General features: G+C 44.5%; 1 protein-coding gene across 1 annotated transcript in view; it reads right to left on the bottom strand.

Moving 5' to 3' along the window:
* The window catches only part of LOC126442773 (uncharacterized), a 109915-nt gene that overhangs the window by 43738 nt on the left and 48520 nt on the right, over window positions 1-17657 (bottom strand). The window contains exon 3 of the mRNA XM_050090803.1: window positions 17208-17366. Coding sequence (XP_049946760.1) covers window positions 17208-17366 — 159 coding nt within the window. The remainder of the gene's footprint in view (window positions 1-17207; window positions 17367-17657) is intronic.

The raw sequence follows: 17657 nt of genomic DNA, 5'->3' as shown, positions 1-17657 counted from the left end.
CAGGTTCTCATTCAAAATGGTCGAAAAATCGATTTTTTGTTGCATTTTTGAAAGATATTTGCGTCAGTGATGTTGATATACGGTCTTGGAATTGCAGACTAAACATAAGTAACGAAAACACTATTTTTATCAAAATTTCATTAAAATTGGCCAAAAGATAATATTCGGTCAGCCACAATGGATTATACATTTTGAATTTTGAAAATCTAACTTCAGATTTGTGTTCAGCGACATCAAAAGTGCATAATGGCATATAGTTTTTACGCAAATTCGGCTAATAATTAATATAAAAGTTCGCCCTAAACTTTAGTCATGGTTTTCCTCGTATCGTTAAATTTAACCTTGTTTCATTGTAGTTAGGTACAAGCTCCCATAAATTTAGTGTAGTATCTACTGATGTTATCCATTTTTGATTTGAGATAACTTCTAGAGGCTACACTCTACTTCAAACTCGTAGGTTCTCGATCAGACCTCGATTATGGGCTCCATTTTCTTCTTTTTTGTATCGAAAATCTAAAATATAGTTGCACGTATGTCTTTTCATTGTCTCAAAAAAATTTCGAAACTTTGCATATTTTTTGTTCATTTGAATGATAACTTGGACGTAATTTCCAATAAAATATGGAGTCTCATTCTCTGCAAATCAAGGACAACATCAAGACTGGGGGCCTTGTGACGACGCCATACCAGTGTCGTATCTGTTGTGGAGGGGGCATCCGACTTTTTGTCACTGTGGCTCTTGTGTGCGTGGGGTTGCTATTCTGTTATTCTGCGCAACGGATTAACCCTTTACCCTGTGGCTACTGCAAGATGCAATTTACACCCCCACACTACCACAGAAGTCAGACAGACGCTCCTAAAGAGAAATGCCTGAAAAACTTTCAGCAATAAATATCTTCTGGAGCCCTCCGCTGTAAGGAAATGACACAAAAATTTACAAAATTTCTTACGTACCTAGTCGGATATTTGGGTACTGGAGTAGTGCTAGTTAGTGTAAGAAAAACATGAAACCAATGAAAATTATTATTTATTTTGCAAAAATTCTGAGAAATCACAATGGCACTTTTAGTTATGAACTGAACTACTGCAGTGGATGGCCGCTACCTACGGACTATGGCTCGGAGGAACGCTGACGGCAACGCCACCATGTTGAGTAATGCTTTTCGTGCAGCCACAGGACGCCGTGTTACAACTCAAACTGTGCGCAACTTCACTCCCGACGTCCATGGAGAGGTCCATCTTTGCAACCATGACACGATTATAGTTGGTGGAGACTTTAATTTACACTCGATATGTTGGCGAAAAGACATGTTTCATTTCGGAGGTACGCATAAAATATCATCCTAAATCGCTCTAAACGCATTCTCTGAAAATTATTTCGACCAATTAGTTCATGAGCCCATGCGAATAGTAAACGGCTGTGAAGACACCCTTGACCTCTCAGCAACAAATAATTCTGAGTTAATAACGAGCATCAAAACCGATACAAGGATTAGTGAACACAGGGTTGTCGTACCGAGACTGAATATTGTAATCCCCAAATCCTCAAAAAATAAACGAAAAATATACCTATTCAAAAAGGCAGATAAAAATTCACTTGACGTCTTCCTGATAGACAATCTCCACTCATTCCTAATTAATAAAATAAGAGTAGATCAGATGTGGCTTCAAATCAAAGAAATAGTATTGGCAGCAGTTGAGAGATTTATTCCAAATAAAGTAACAAACGATGCAGCTGATCCTCCTTGGTACACAAAACGAGTTAGAACACTTTTGCAGAAACAACGAAACAAACGTGCCAAACTTAAACAGACGCAAAATTCCCAAGATTGGCGATCTTTTACAGAAGCTCGAAATTTAGCGCGGACTTCAATGCGAGATGCTTATAACAGTTTGAGGCGTGGTAAAAATTGCTGTTTTGAAGAGCGCGCCGCAGCGCGTAGTGTGAAGCAGTCGCCCTCCGTTTCTGGCGGTGGCGACGCTGTGGCAGTCGCAGCTTTGGTGTCTCCCTCTGGTGGGAAAGGGGAAAGGTTGCCTGTTCACTTGCATTTAAGGGGCGCTGTGAGCTCGCCAGTGGGTCAGTCTGGGTCAGTCTCTCGTCCACTGCTTGCTCCTCTGTCTCTCGTCCGCATTTGTTAGGCAGTTAGTGTCTGTCTGTCGTTCGGAGCTGCCTCTGTCATGTTTCTCGGATTCGGTGTGTGAACGAATTTATTGCTTGAAGAGTAACGGCCAAATTCCTGAAATATGTTTTTATCTTTCCTATCATCTGGAGAGGCGGTATATGTGTACTGTAGAGCATGTTTGGCCAACCTTGCATAATTTTATGTTAGATTGCATTTCATGGACTTTTATTTAAATGGTCATTTTAGTAAATAAAATTTGCCACTCTTCCACCATAAGACATTCTTAGAAGTTAAAATCAAGTTGCACCTTCAGTGGAACGTTTATCTTTTAATTTTAGTCTTTTGTACCCTTTCCATCCCTCCTATGGGGTGCATAGTTTGTGTGCTTGTGTGAATTGTTAAAACTTTTACTTTACGGTAATCTGGTGTGTTGCAGATTTGCACCAGTGTAGTCTTTCAGAGGCTGTTGTGAGCGGTCGTAACTACGGCTGCGTCTAAAGGGAGCGGCAAGGTTCTCAGTCCAAAGGCTCATACACTCAAAAATTTGTTTCTTTCTGCCTCTGAATAAATTGTAACTTGAGGTCTAGAGGGTGCTTTCTGCTTATAATTTTAAATCTGTTTCTAAAAAAAAAATCTGTTAGGAATAAAATTCCCATTTGTTGAAGGCAAATTGATTTTGATTTCATAAGTTACTCCCTGGCAACTACTTCCACGCTCACATAGCGTGACTAAATGTGTTAATGTTGTTGATGAATCGCTAGTAAATAAAGTAAATTTTTAAGAATATTCTTTGACATTAAATCCACAGTTCACCGTTTCCACAACGAAACTTTGTCTCGAAAACTGGGAGAAAACCCAAAGAGATTCTGGTCGTATGTAAAGTATGTTAGTGGCAAGAAACAATCAATGCCTCCTCTGCGCGATAACAATGGAGATACTATCGAAGACAGTGCTGCCAAAGCACAGCCTTCCGAAACCCCTTCACAAAAGAAGACGAAGTAAATATTCCAGAATTCGAATCAAGAACAACTATCAACATGTGTAATGTAGAAGTAAATATCCTCAGAGTAGTGAAGCAACTGAAATCACTTAACAAAAGCAAGTCTTGAGCACCAGACAGGAAACCAATTAGGTTCGTTTCTGAGTATGCTGATGCATTAGCTCCATACTTAACAATCACATACAACTGTTCGTTCGACGAAAGATCCGTACTAAAAGACTGGAAACTTGCACAAGTCACACCAATATTCAAGGAAAGTAGTAAGAGTAATCCACTTAATTACAGGCCCATATCGTTAACGTCTATATGCAGCAGGATTTCTGGAACATATATTGTGTTTGAACATCATGAATCACCTCGAAGAAAACTATCTATTGACACACAGTCAACATGGGTTTAGAAAACATAAAAAAATGGCTCTAAGCACTGTGGGACTTAACATCTGAGGTCATCAGTCCCCTATACTTAGAACTGCTTAAACCTGACCAACCTAAGAACATCACACGCATCCTTGCCTGAGGCAGAATTCGAACCTGCGACCCTAGCAGCAGCGTGGTTCAGGACTGAAGCGCCTAGAACCGCTCAGCTACGGCGGCCGGCTTAGAAAACATGGTTCCTGTCAAACACAACTAGCTCTTTATTCACATGAAGTGTTGAGTGCTATTGACAAGGGGTTTCAGACCGATTCCGTATTTCTGGATTTCCGGAAGGCTTTTGACCCTGTACCACACAAGCGGCTTGTAGTGAAATTGCGTGCTTATGGAATATCGTCTCAGTTATGTGACTGGATTTGTGATTTCCTGTCAGAGAGGTCACAGTTCGTAGTAACTGACGGAAAGTCATCGAGTAAAACAGAAGTGGTTCCTGGCGTTCCCCAAGGTAGTATTATAGGCCCTTTGCTGTTCCTTATCTATGTAAACGATTTGGGAGACAATCGAAGTACCCGTCTTAGGTTGTTTGCAGATGACGCTGTCGTTTATCGAATAATAGAATCATCAGAAGATCAAAACAAACTGCAAAACGATTTAGAAGAGATATTTGTTTCAAATGGCTCTGAGCACTATGGGACTTAACATCTGTGGTAATCAGTCCCCTAGAACTTAGAACTACTTAATCCTAACTAACCTAAGGACATCACACACATTCATGCCCGAGGCAAGATTCGAACCTGCGACCGTAGCGTCCACGCGGTTCCAGAGTGAAGTGCTGAGAACCGGACGGCCACACCGGCCGGCTTAGAAGAGATATCTGAATGGTGCGAAAAGTGGCAGTTGACCCTAAATAGCGAAAAGTGTGAGGTCATCCATATGAGTGCTAAAAGGAATTCGTTAAACTTCGGTACACGATAAATCAGACCAATCTAATATTTGTAAATTCAACTAAGTACCTAGAAATTTCAATTACGAACAACTTAAATTGGAAGGAACGCATAGAAAATGTTGTGGGAAAGGCTAACCAAAGACTACATATTATTGGCAGGACAGTTAGAAAATGTAACAGACCTAGTAAGGAGACTGCCTACACTACACTTGTCCGTCCTCTCATAAAATACTGCTGCACGGTGTGGGACCTGTACCAGATAGGACTGACGCAGTACATCGAAAAAGCTCAAAGTAGGGTAGCACGTTTCGTATTATGGTCAATTATGGGAGAGAGTGTCACAGAAATGATTCAGGATTTGGGCTGCACGTCATTAAACGAAGGCGTTTTTCGTAGCGACGGAATCTTCTCACAAAATTCTAATCACCAACGTAATAATAGAGAATTATGAAGGTGGTTCCATGAAACCTCTGCCATGCACTTAAATGTGATTTGCAGAGTATCCATGTAGATATAGATGTAGATGCACCGTGGTACAGATGGGCCCGACAACATGCCGAATGGATCGCTCAGGACTGCGTCACGTTCTCTTCACTGATGAGTGTCGCATATGCGTTCAACCAGACAATCGCCAGAGACGTGTTTGGAGGCAGCCCAGTCAGGCTGAATGCCTTAGACACACCAGCGAGTGCAGCAAGGTGGAGGTTCCCTGCTGTTTTTAGGCGGCATTATGTGGGGCCAACGTACGCTGTTGGTGATCATGGAAGGCGCCGTAACGGCTGTACGATATGTGAATGCCATCCTCCGACCGTTAGTGCAACCATATCAGCAGCATGTTCCTGAAACCAAACAAACTGCCATCTGTTGTCTCCTCCTACCGTCCCATCAGCCTTACCTCGGTCTTCAGCAAGGTCCTGGAATCCATCCTTACCCGACACATCCACCAGCGTCTCCGCCAGCACCACCTCCTTCCCACTACCCATTGTGGCTTTCGACCGTCCTTCTCTGCCGATGACCTTCTCCTTCACCTCACTCATCTCCTCTCCGAACAGCTCAACTCCCGCCAGTCCACCATCTTCCTCTCCCTCGACCTTGAGCGTGCTTACGACCGTGTATGGCATTCTGGTCCCCTCTTCAAGTTCCAAACATTCACTCTTCCTGACAACTATGTCCGTCTGATAGGGTCCTTTCTTTCCCAACGTCCTTCCTATGTCAGCATCCATAACACAGATTCCTGCACCTTCCACCCTTCTGCCGGTGTGCCCCAACGTTCCAACCTCTCCCCTCTTCTCTACCATCTGTATATGGCAGACATGCCACTGCCTCCACCCCTTGTCCACCTTCTCAAGTACGCCAATGACACCACCTTCCTTGCCCTCGCCCCCACCCTGCACCGCTCCCAGCACCTCCTCCAATCCCATCTTGACCGGTTCACCATTTGGTGCCACCTTCCAAGAAGCAGGCGACCATTGTAGGCAAAGCCACCCCTTCCTTCATCTCCTCGACTTATATATCACTTCTGGCTGTCCTATCACCCTCACCCCCACCCTCAAGTACCTTGTCGTCACCCTTGATCGTCGCCTCTCATGGACCCCCATCTCTGGACAATCCAAGCCGAGGCACGCTACCTCCTCCGTCTCCTCGAGCTCCTTTCTGGCCGCACATGGGGTCTGGCCCCCTGCACCATCCTCCACACCTAGAAATCCCTCATCTGCCCTATCCTCTGCTACGCCCCTCCAACCTTTTAGAAATCCCTTCAAATCCTAGAACGCCATGCGCTCTGCCTCGCCCATCGCATCCATCTCCCCTCCCCCATGCAGATCTTGTATGACCTTATTCCGTTCCCGCACTTCCTCCTTTTCCTCTAACCGACACGGATCCTCTACACCTCCCGTAAACTTGATCCCCCTCACCTGCTCGTCTCTGCCATCCTTCCCCACCCCTGTCCACTGCTGTGCCTGTATTCCCACATCCCACCTGCTCTCTATCTCTCCACTCTCCATACCTTCGCCCAGGGTGTCTTCCACCAACTCCCCCTCCCTGGTGATGCCCTCATCCCCTGCATCTAACCCTCCTACCAACTTTGATCCTACCCTTCCACACCCTGTGTTTTTTACCTGAGGGCACCCTATCTCCTTTCTCTCCTTCCTGCCCCCTCCTCTCCCCGAGCCTCCCCTACCCCCTACCTTGTTTCCTCCCCCTTCCATCTCCTGTGCCACTGGTATCTCCTCCCTCCCCTCTCCCTCCTCTCCCACGTTTTCCCCTTCTGGCAGGTCCCTGGACTCGTACACGTAAAGTGAACATTCGCGCGCCGGAGATCTTCGCCAGTGTTTTGTGTGTGCCATCGTGTTAGTGATTCAGTCTTTCGTCATTTGTGCTCCTTCATTCACGTGCGCCGCTTCTGTCGTCTCTGTTAGTGCCAGAGTGCTACACTTGTGACCGACTTCATGTATTTTTAAATTTGTGTGTCTACTGGTGTCTATGCGCCGTGTTGTTTCGTTTTTCGATGTCTCCACTTGTAATAAATGTATTATCTATGGCCGAAGAGCGGCGTAGTATTGCCGCTGCCGGCCTACCTTTGTATAAGGTGTCAAAATAACAATAAAGGGAAAAAAAGGAAAAGCCTGTGTCGTTCAGAAGTACGATGCAACGTTCCTTAGTCACGCAAGAGTGCTCGTCCCTAAGAACATCGCGTCCTACTTCTGAACTATACAGGCACTGCAATATCATTCTTTTCCAATGGCCGTTCTGTCTAGTGAGGGTTCAGGGAATGGTTTAATATCTCGCCTGCAGGTTGCGTTCCTGATCGAAAATCGATTGTTGTGTGGGTGTACATGTTTGTGGATACAGGGACAGAAACCAGGATCTTCAAGAACTGGCGATTTTCAACTTCCCCAGACTACGCGCACGGAAACGTGCAGCTGCTGCTGCTGTTCCTGATCGCACAGAGAGACGAAATCTCCATGAGGGCTTAAAAACTCTTGCATACACACTGAGACTAGTGTACAAACTTACGACACACATTCTCGCTTCACAGAAAACCACTTGTGAAGCCTTGATCTAAAGCCTGCCTCGTGACAGCCTCGTCTTCTCCAGCGTCGAGGCACATTTTCATTTCCCTGGATGCGTGAATGAACAACACATGCGATACTGGAGTGACACGAAAACCCAAGAACTTCATGAGGAGCCCATGCCTACGGAACGTGTGACTGTCTGGTGGGCATTATCAAAAACTGACATTATTGGCCCATGGTTTTTCGAAGAGAATGGTAGGGTAGTTACGGTCTCTTTTGAGCGTTATGACATCTACATCTACATTTATACTCCGCAAGCCACCCAACGGTGTGTGGCGGAGGGCACTTTACGTGCCACTGTCATTACCTCCCTTTCCTGTTCCAGTCGCGTATGGTTCGCGGGAAGAACGACTGTCTGAAAGCCTCCGTGCGCACTCTAATCTCTCTAATTTTACATTCGTGATCTCCTCGGGAGGTATAAGTAGGGGGAAGCAATATATTCGATACCTCATCCAGAAGCGCACCCTCTCGAAACCTGGCGATCAAACTACACCGCGATGCAGAGTCTGCCACTTGAGTTTATTAAACATCTCCGTAACGCTATCACGGTTACCAAATAACCCTGTGACGAAACGCGCCGCTCTTCTTTGGATCTTCTCTATCTCCTCCGTCAACCCGATCTGGTACGGATCCCACACTGATGAGCAATACTCAAGTATAGGTCGAACGAGTGTTTTGTAAGCCACCTCCTTTGTTGATGGACTGCATTTTCTAAGCACTCTCCCAATGAATCTCAACCTGGTACCCACCTTACCAACAATTAATTTTATATGATCATTCCACTTCAAATCGTTCCACATGCATACTCCCAGATATTTTACAGAAGTAACTGCTACCAGTGTTTGTTCCGCTATCATATAATCAAATAATAAAGGATCCTTCTTTCTATGTATTCGCAATACATTACATTTGTCTATGTTAAGGGACAGTTGCCACTCCCTGCACCAAGTGCCTATCCGCTGCATATCTTCCTGCATTTCGCTACAATTTTCTAATGCTGCAGCTTCTCTGTATACTACAGCATCATCCGCGAAAAGCCGCAGGGAACTTCCGACACTATCTACTAGGTCATTTATATATATTGTGAAAAGCAATGGTCCCATAACACTCCCCTGTGGCACGCCAGAGGTTACTTTAACGTCTGTAGAAGTCTCTCCATTGATAACAACATGCTGTGTTCTGTTTGCTAAAAACTCTTCAATCCAGCCACACAGCTGGTCTGACATTCCGTAGGCTCTTACTTTGTTTATCAGGCGACAGTGCGGAACTGTATCGAACGCCTTCCGGAAGTCAAGAAAAATAGCATCTACCTGGGAACCTGTATCTAAAATTTTCTGGGTCTCATGAACAAATAAAGCGAGTTGGGTCTCACACGATCGCTGTTTCCGGAATCCATGTTGAGTCCTACATATTAGATTCTGGGTTTCCAAAAGCGACATGATACTCGAGCAAAAAACATGTTCTACAATTCTACAACAGATCGACGTCAGAGATATAGGTCTATAGTTTTGCGCATCTGCTCGACGACCCTTCTTGAAGACTGGGACTATCTGTGCTCTTTTCCAATCATTTGGAACCTTACGTTCCTCTAGAGACTTGAGGTACACGGCTGTTAGAAGGGAGGCAAGTTCTTTCGCGTACTCTGTGTCAAATCGAATTGGTATCCCGTTAGGTCCAGTGGACTTTCCTCTGCTGAGTGATTTCAGTTGCTTTTCTATTCCTTGGACACTTATTTCGATGTCAGCCATTTTTTAGTTTGTGCGAGGATTTAGAGAAGGAACGACAGTGCGGTCTTCCTCTGTGAAACAGCGTTAGAAAAAAGTGTTTAGTATTTCAGCTTTACGCGTGTCATCCCGGACTGTCTGGATATGCTGTTTCGAGCCACTTACTGATTTAACGTAAGACCAGAACTTCCTAGGATTTTCTGTCAAGTCGGTACATAGAATTTTACTTTCGAATTCACTGAACGCTTCACGCATAGCCCTCCTTACGCCAACTTTGACATCGTTTAGCTTCTGTTTCTCTGAGAGGTTTTGGCTGCGTTTAAACTTGGAGTGAAGCTCTCTTTGCTTTCGCAGTAGTTTCCTAACTTTGTTATTGTACCACGGTGGGTTTTTCCCGTCCCTCACAGTTTTACTCGGCACGTATCTGTTTAAAACGCATTTTACGATTGCCTTGAACTTTTTGCATAAACACTCAGCATTGTCAGTGTCGGAACAGAAATTTTCGTTTTGATCTGTTAGGTAGTCTGAAATCTGCCTTCTATTACTCTTGCTAAACAGATAAACCTTCCTCCCTTTTTTTATATTCCTATTAACTTCCATATTAAGGGATACTGCAACGGCCTTATGATCACTGTTTCCCTGTTCTGCACATACAGAGTCGAAAAGTTCGGGTCTGTTTGTTATCAGTAGGTCCAAGATGTTATCTCCACGAGTCGGTTCTCTATTTAATTGCTCGAGGTAATTTTCGGATAGTGCACTCAGTATAATGTCACTCGATGCTCTGTCCCTACCACCCGTCCTAAACATCTGACTGTTCCAGTCTATATCTGGTAAATTGAAATCTCCGCCTAAGACTATAACATGCTGAGAAAATTTATGTGAAATGTATTCCAAATTTTCTCTCAGTTGTTCTGCCACTAATGCTGCTGAGTCGGGAGGTCGGTAAAAGGAGCCAATTATTAACCTAGTTCGGTTATTGAGTGTAGCCTGCACCCATAATAAATCACAGGAACTATCCACTTCTACTTCACTACAGGATAAACTACTACTAACAGCGACGAACACTCCACCACCGGTTGCATGCAATCTATCCTTTCTAAACACCGTCTGTACCTTTGTAAAAATTTCGGCAGAATTTATCTCTGGCTTCATCCAGCTTTCTGTACCTATAACGATTTCAGCTTCGGTGCTTTCTATCAGCTCTTGAAGTTCCGGTACTTTACCAACGCAGCTTCGACAGTTGACAATTACAATACCGATTGCTGCTTGGTCCCCGCATGTCCTGACTTTGCCCCGCACCCGTTGAGGCTGTTGCCCTTTCTGTACTTGCCCAAGGCCATATAACCTAAAAAACCGCCCAGCCCACGCCACACAACCCCTGCTACCCGTGTAGCCGCTAGCTGCGTGTAGTGGACTCCTGACCTATCCAGCGGAACCCGAAACCCCACCACCCTACGGCGCAATTCGCGAAATCTGCAGCCCACATGGTCGCAGAACCGTCTCAGCCTCTGATTCAGACCATCCACTCGGCTCTGTACCAAAGGTCCGCAGACAGTCCTGTCGACGATGCTGCAGATGGTGAGCTCTGCTTTCATCCCGCTAGCGAGACTGGCAGTCTTCACCAAATCAGATAGCCGTCGGAAGCCAGAGAGGATTTCCTCCGATCCATAGCGACACACATCATTGGTGCCGACATGAGCGACCACCTGCAGATGGGTGCACCCTGTACCCTTCATGGCATCCGGAAGGACCCTTTCCACATCTGGAATGACTCCCCCCGGTATGCACACGGAGTGCACAATGGTTTCCTTCCCCAATGATTCAGACTTCTACTCTTGCAGAACTTAAAGAAATGTGTGTTGGGGATGTCTGATTCCAACGAGAAGGCGCCACAGATCGCAACGGACGTCAGTGACAATCGTTCGCGAACATTTCCCCGACCATTTCACGTCTTTGAAGGGCGATCTGCAGTCGCCAGAACGCTGGCCACGATTAGCCCGCTGCGACTTGGCGCTGTCTTATGGGGCTATCTGAAACCCTTGGTGTACACCAATCGGTCACAGACCCTGTGTAAACTGCAGAACCATATTCGTGCTGCTAATGCCAACATATAGAATTGCTGGATGCTGAAACGAAACTTCGATTTCGACTCTCCAGCTGCACTGAGGAGGGCGGAGGCCACCTTCAGGATAAAAAAAGAAATGTAAAGAAAAGAGAATTAAACTGACATCTGCAATACTTTCTGCTTCATGATTTTTTTAAGGTAAGGAAGTTCCTGCGCCACATCCAGTTCTACGAGGGTCATTCAGTACGTAATGCAAGACTTTTTTTTCTGAAAGCACACTGCTTTTGTCAATATTCCAGTACACCAATTACGCGCAACTCTTTTCGCAAAAAAACTTATTTTTCAACATAATCTCTGTTCAGTCTGACGCCGTTACGTCACCTTAGTGGGACGGCCTGTAGGTTCACATATTACCACTCTGATGGTCAACGTCAGAGCTAACATCTTCCTTCATTACTAACCTCGCTGTCCTCCACGTATTGCTTCTCATGGAGTGTATCCATTATTGGACTAAACAGGTGGAAGATGCGAGATCCAGGCTGTAGGGTGGACGAGCAAGAACAGTTCAATAAAGTTTTGGGAGATCCTCTCTGGTACGCTGACTAGAGTGACACTTTGCTTGTTATGGAGATGGAGAATTTCGTTTGAATTTTTGTTGTGACGACACTCTGCAGGAGCCACAAACGTGTGCGGCCGGCTGCCATGTGGGATATCGGACAGGTCTGCGTGACCTTTTTGCAATGATGACTGGCGCCTCGCCCAACGACTCATCGTGCTTTTGTTCAACGCCAGTTCTCCGTAGACATTCGGCAAGTGTCTACGAATATTTGCGGTGCTCTGGTTTCCCACCAAGAGAAACTCAATGACAGCTCTGCTCTTACAGACGCCGTTTTGAATGTTACATATACTGCTACCACCCACCGAAACTTCATGAAACCGAAGGGACTGAAGAGGGAATATTCCGTGACAAATTCTGCAATTTTTCAATCGAAACTGACCGTAAAAAACAGAATCCATTACTTACTGAACGCCCCTCGTATAAGCCGTCTTTCCAGTTGAAGTAATCAGTGACTCTCATACGATCTTTTTGAATTTATTTACGCTCCTTGCCATTACTAAACTGATAGCGTTCATTTAACGAATCTATTTAACAAGCCAGGTGGTCATGTACTGCACGAGCTACACACTAGTGCGTACTCTCCCAGGATCATTTTGCCTTCAGCAAACGTGTTGATTCACTATGAGTTTTGCCTGCGCGATCGACACTCATTTATTGAGCTCAAGATTACTAGCAGGGATTTTGTACGAATCTTTCAGGTTGTAGGAGGTAAGTTTACATCAGGATATTCGCAGCAGGTTATCGTCACTGAGTTTCCATTCACTGTTATTCTATTATTCAACATTCTCAATCTTAGCGTGGAGAAGTACTGAAGCCAGAAGCCAACGTAAGAAGGGCCGTATCTATGGGCGAGGAGGGTGGGGGGGGGGGGGGGGAGGGACTGGGTTATTTGTCCAGGACGGCAATTTCAAGGGGCGCCAAATTCATATTATTGAAGAAAAAACCTTGTTTTACAAAGCGAAAGCCCACGTATCGATTATTCATATGATTCTGAAACATATCCCTATTGATTTCCGAACATTCTAAGTTCATTTCCGAACGTGTCATAAGTTGACTCAACGCGTGCATACAGTACGTGATGTCTCTGCTAGGGGAATCCCCGTCGCACCCAGAAGTTAATAACTTTCCCGCAGACAAAGGGGGATGGGGCTGTATGAGGCGATCCCAATAAATGAGAACGGGTGAATACCAATCGCTGTTTCTTTATGTGGTTGATTAGGTGTGCGAATGATAAGCCTTATTTTAACTTTTAGCGAAGTCCATAGATTCAGACAACCAGAGTGGAAATAAGCGACTAACAGCAACATCAGCTAATGAAAATTACATATTATTTTCCCAATGTATCCAAGAAAATGAAATTCTGAGAGGAAATTTTTGTTAGATTGCTACACTACTAAGGGCCAGTTGAACAGCCTCCGCTTAGCAGTAGCGTAATTCTATTCTCGGAATAGCGCGGAAAATGCTTTTTACGAACATGTAAAAAACGCCTAACCGGAGAATGGACGCGGGATAACTAAACAGGATACTGGCTGGGTTAGTGAAGTCAACTGGAGAACAATTTTTTAAAATGGCAGGAATAGTTACAGAAGTAGTGATGATAAGATTGCTTGTTAGAACGAGTAAGGAGAAAAAACGAGAACATCACACAAATTAGATGGAAGAATACGACGATCTCAAATTTATACAAAACTTTCGTACTACTACTACTTCTCGATCTCATGCTTGAGAAATTGGAGCTTATGAACGAAAAGTGAAACTCCTAACATAAAATTTTTGCTTGTAGTAAGCCTAATAGGCATTTGATATGCGCACTTTGTGAGTTATATTCTGTCGTGTTATTTATATAAATAAGGTAGATAAACATAACCATTTGTGACAAAACAGTCTCGACTATTTGGCGAGTGTTACAACTGCTGCAATTTTAAAAAGACGTGTTTCGTTTTATCTAGCAGACAGTGACAAAATAGACGTAATCAAATGGAGAAACCCCGTCAGTCTTGGGTACTACTCGTATTAACAGCTTTTTCAGTATTAGGCAACAAATATTAATTTTTCATGTAGCAAAACTTTTCACGAACTTTGATGACGTAATACATATATCAAAAAACATTTTGCATCAGCCCGGGTCCCAGAACTCCTGAAGATAGACGTTGACTGTGGCTATTGTATCACAGACACAGTCCCTCTGGCTGTTCACAAATGTTACTAAACCCTCCCAAAGATGTAAACAACCATGCATGAGCAACGCCTATTAGAAGGAAGGGGTCCGATAGCCGATAAGTTACAGCCATTCCACCAGGAAGGAGGTAAACGGCTCGTGTTGTCTGTAGTTCAACCATGCCTAGACGGCCAATACCGCGGTTAGATCGCGTCCACATTGTTACGTTGTGCCAGGAAGGCAAGTGTCCAGGCGTCTCGGAGTGAACTAAAGCGATCCTGTTCGGACATGGAGGATGTACAGACGACCTGTCGATGACATGCCTCGCTCAGGACGCCCAAGGGCTGCTACTGCGGTGGATGACTTCTACCTACGGATTATGACTCGGAGGAAGGCAACGCCACCATGTTGAATAATGCTTTTCCTGCAGCCACAGGACGTCGTGTTACGACTCAAACTGTGCGCAACAGGCTGCATGATGCGCAACTTCACTCCTGACGTCCATGGCGAGGTCCATCTTTGCAACCACGACACCATGCAGTGCGGCACAGATGGGCCCAACAACATGCCGAATGGACAGCTCAGTACTGGCGTCACGTTCTCTTCACCGATGAGTGTCGCATATGCCTTCAACCAGACAATCGCCAGAGACGTGTTTGGAGGCAGCCTGGTCAGGCTGAATGCTTTAGACACACTGTCGAGCGAGTGCTGCAAGGTAGATGTTCCCTGCTGTTTTGGCGTGGCATTATGTGGGGCCGACGTACGCCGCTGGTGGTCATGGAATGCGCCCTAACGGCTGTACAATACTTGAATGCCCTTCTCCGACCGATAGCGCAACCAGATCCGTTGCATATTGGCGAGGCATTCGTCTTCATGAACGTCAATTCGCGCCCCCATCGTGCACGTCTTCTGAATGACTTCCTTCAGGATAACGACATGAACCCCATCGAACATGCCTGGGATGGATTGAAAAGTGCTGTTTATGAACGACGTCACACACCAACCACTCTGAGGGATTTACGCCGAATCACCGTTGAGGAGTGGGACAATCTGGACCGAGATTGCCTTCATAAACTTGTCGATAGTATGCCACGACGAATACAGGCATGCATCAATGCAAAAGGACGTGCTACTGGGTATTAGAGGTACCGTTGTGTACAGCAGTCGGGACCACCACCTCTGAAGGTCTCGCTGTATGGTGATGCAATGTATGGTTTTCATGAGCAATAAAAACGACGGAAATGATGTTTACGTTGATCCAATTTTCTGTACAGGTTCCGGAACTCTTCTAACCGAGGTGATGCAATTTTTTTTTTATATATATGTGTAGATTCTTTCGCAGAAAGGAAAGCACGCCGTGAAAGCTGTAGCAAGATAAGAGAGAAAAATGCTTGGACCTAAGTATTGATGAAATGTGTAGTGTCTTGCTTCTCTCTTGTATTTATTGCGACGAAGTTGTGGCACTGCACTGTGGCACACTTCAGACCAAATAAGGTGTTTTACATTGCGCCGAATATATATGTCTTGTATATCATACTCTTCAGAAATATGTGCGCTATTTTTTGAAAATTCGATTTTTTTTTTAAATTTCTGGCGGTCTATCTCAAACTCTCGAGGGGGAGGGTGGGGAGCGGGAAGTCGCCACTATCACGTCTTGGCTCTGGTCCCAAAATATCGTAGATCCGGGGCTGAAGGTAAGTCTGACCTGTATTAGCGTCTTCTTGACATGACGTCAGGTAACGTTAAATTAAATCTTTTTTGGTTGTAAGTGGACAAATTAAGGAGGGCAGTTTTCTGTAGGTAGTGTAACACGTTACAAATCACTTGGTACGAGGGGTAGCAACAGCTGTAACGATGCATTTCGAACGATGAAAACGGCAGCAGATGCGTCAAAATGGTTTACTAATCGCGACTGGTTTCATGACATTACAGTGCTGTCTTCAGGTAACAAACTGTTGACATTCTAGTAAAAAAAGTCTCTAAAATATTCGTATGGATAAAGAAAAGAAGTCTTCAGACTCGCTGAACAAGATTTTGCACAATTGTCAAGAAAAAGACGACCAGCGGTATTGTAGAAAGGCGTTTCCCAGACATACGTGATACGTATTCTCAGGAAAAGCGGCCATCTCGGAGGCAGGTCTTTCTACGGTTGATTTCGGCACACCAGCACAAGACTCAGAGCACATTTATTACTTTATCAAGTTTTTTCCGTAATAAATCACGTTCAGAAACAACAGTACCCTTCATAAATTCAGTTATAGAAGGAGAAATGACTTACACCACCCACCACTAATCCATACCGTACTACAGAAAGGAATGAGGTCTTTGACGTCATAGCCAGTAATGTAAAGAATTTTATACTAAATAAAATTAACATCAAACGCTGTCTGAAATCGTATCTGCTTGAGTTGTTAATAATCCTTGAGTGTGTGAGTGTGTTTGTGTGTGTGTGTGTGTGTGTGTGTGTGTGTGTGTGTGTGCGTGGGCACGTGTGTGTTGTTTTAGAGAGATGGGTGGGAGATGGACAATACAAAAAAAGTGTATTGAGACAGTTAAGAAGACAACCGCACAAAAGGTCAGCAAGTTGTCTTGTTTCTCGGCGAGAACATGCATTACAGCTGCAAAAGTGACTCTCTTCACATCGTAGCGAGAGGTCGAAATTACAGTGCACAGACCATGAAAGTAATTAAACTAAACTCTCACGAAAGGAGTTATGTTACATTCCATGCAAGAAAGTATCCGTAAACTTCAGCTGGTGCGAGTAATGTGTTTTTCTCTGTTCATATCTCTTCTCTAGTTGAAACTGACAACGTTTTCCTTACACATTAGCGTCTGCCTCCAGTTTCAGTTTTAGGATCTGATAATTTGCAGGAGAGGCGCTTAACACCAGAAAGGCGTCAAACTGATTAATTTCGAACATATTCCTTTTCTTATTGCCGTTCCTCAAAGTCATCGTAAACGAGTTTCACAAAGCATGACATTAAATAAAACTATACGGAGCTGTTCTAGATGTTCCAGTGTGAATAGCAGCCTTCTAAGTATCACTTTAATGGATATTTTGCATGCAGTTTGTCATCCACGCTTCTGAAGATACTCTCCGTCCAGAGTAGTGATTGGTACTTGCCGGAGGCACAGGCTTCTTGTTGATGCCCATGGGGTACCAGATGTACTCAAAGACGGCCGGGAAGTTAGTCAGCAAGTAGTCGAATGGCTTGGTGAAGGTCAGGTCGTAAAATTTAAGCCATCCACCAGTACTGCCCCACTTGTAAACGGTGATCTCCATCTGCAACGACACCACAGAAAATCATCAGAGAACTGTTCACGAAAACTTTCTCAGTGCACATCACTTGCAGACAATTTTAGAGGAGATTAAATGGGATCAAGTGCAAACATTCTCACACAGAGAGATGATGATTTATTGTCATCAAACAGCACATGTGGAAACCGAATCACCAAAACCGTCGTTCATCCGAAAATGAGTTAACTATCGTATTCGTCTCTAGAAAACTGTACTTATTGATAAAAGTGACAGTAATTTCCGTAACCGTTCTCTTTCCATAGCTAAATGTTTCGT

Source organism: Schistocerca serialis, unplaced genomic scaffold (genome assembly GCF_023864345.2).
Source record: "Schistocerca serialis cubense isolate TAMUIC-IGC-003099 unplaced genomic scaffold, iqSchSeri2.2 HiC_scaffold_1406, whole genome shotgun sequence".
Lineage (NCBI taxonomy): Eukaryota > Metazoa > Arthropoda > Insecta > Orthoptera > Acrididae > Schistocerca > Schistocerca serialis.
Note: the sequence above shows the minus strand (reverse complement) of the source record. Positions and strands in the feature narration are given on the sequence as shown.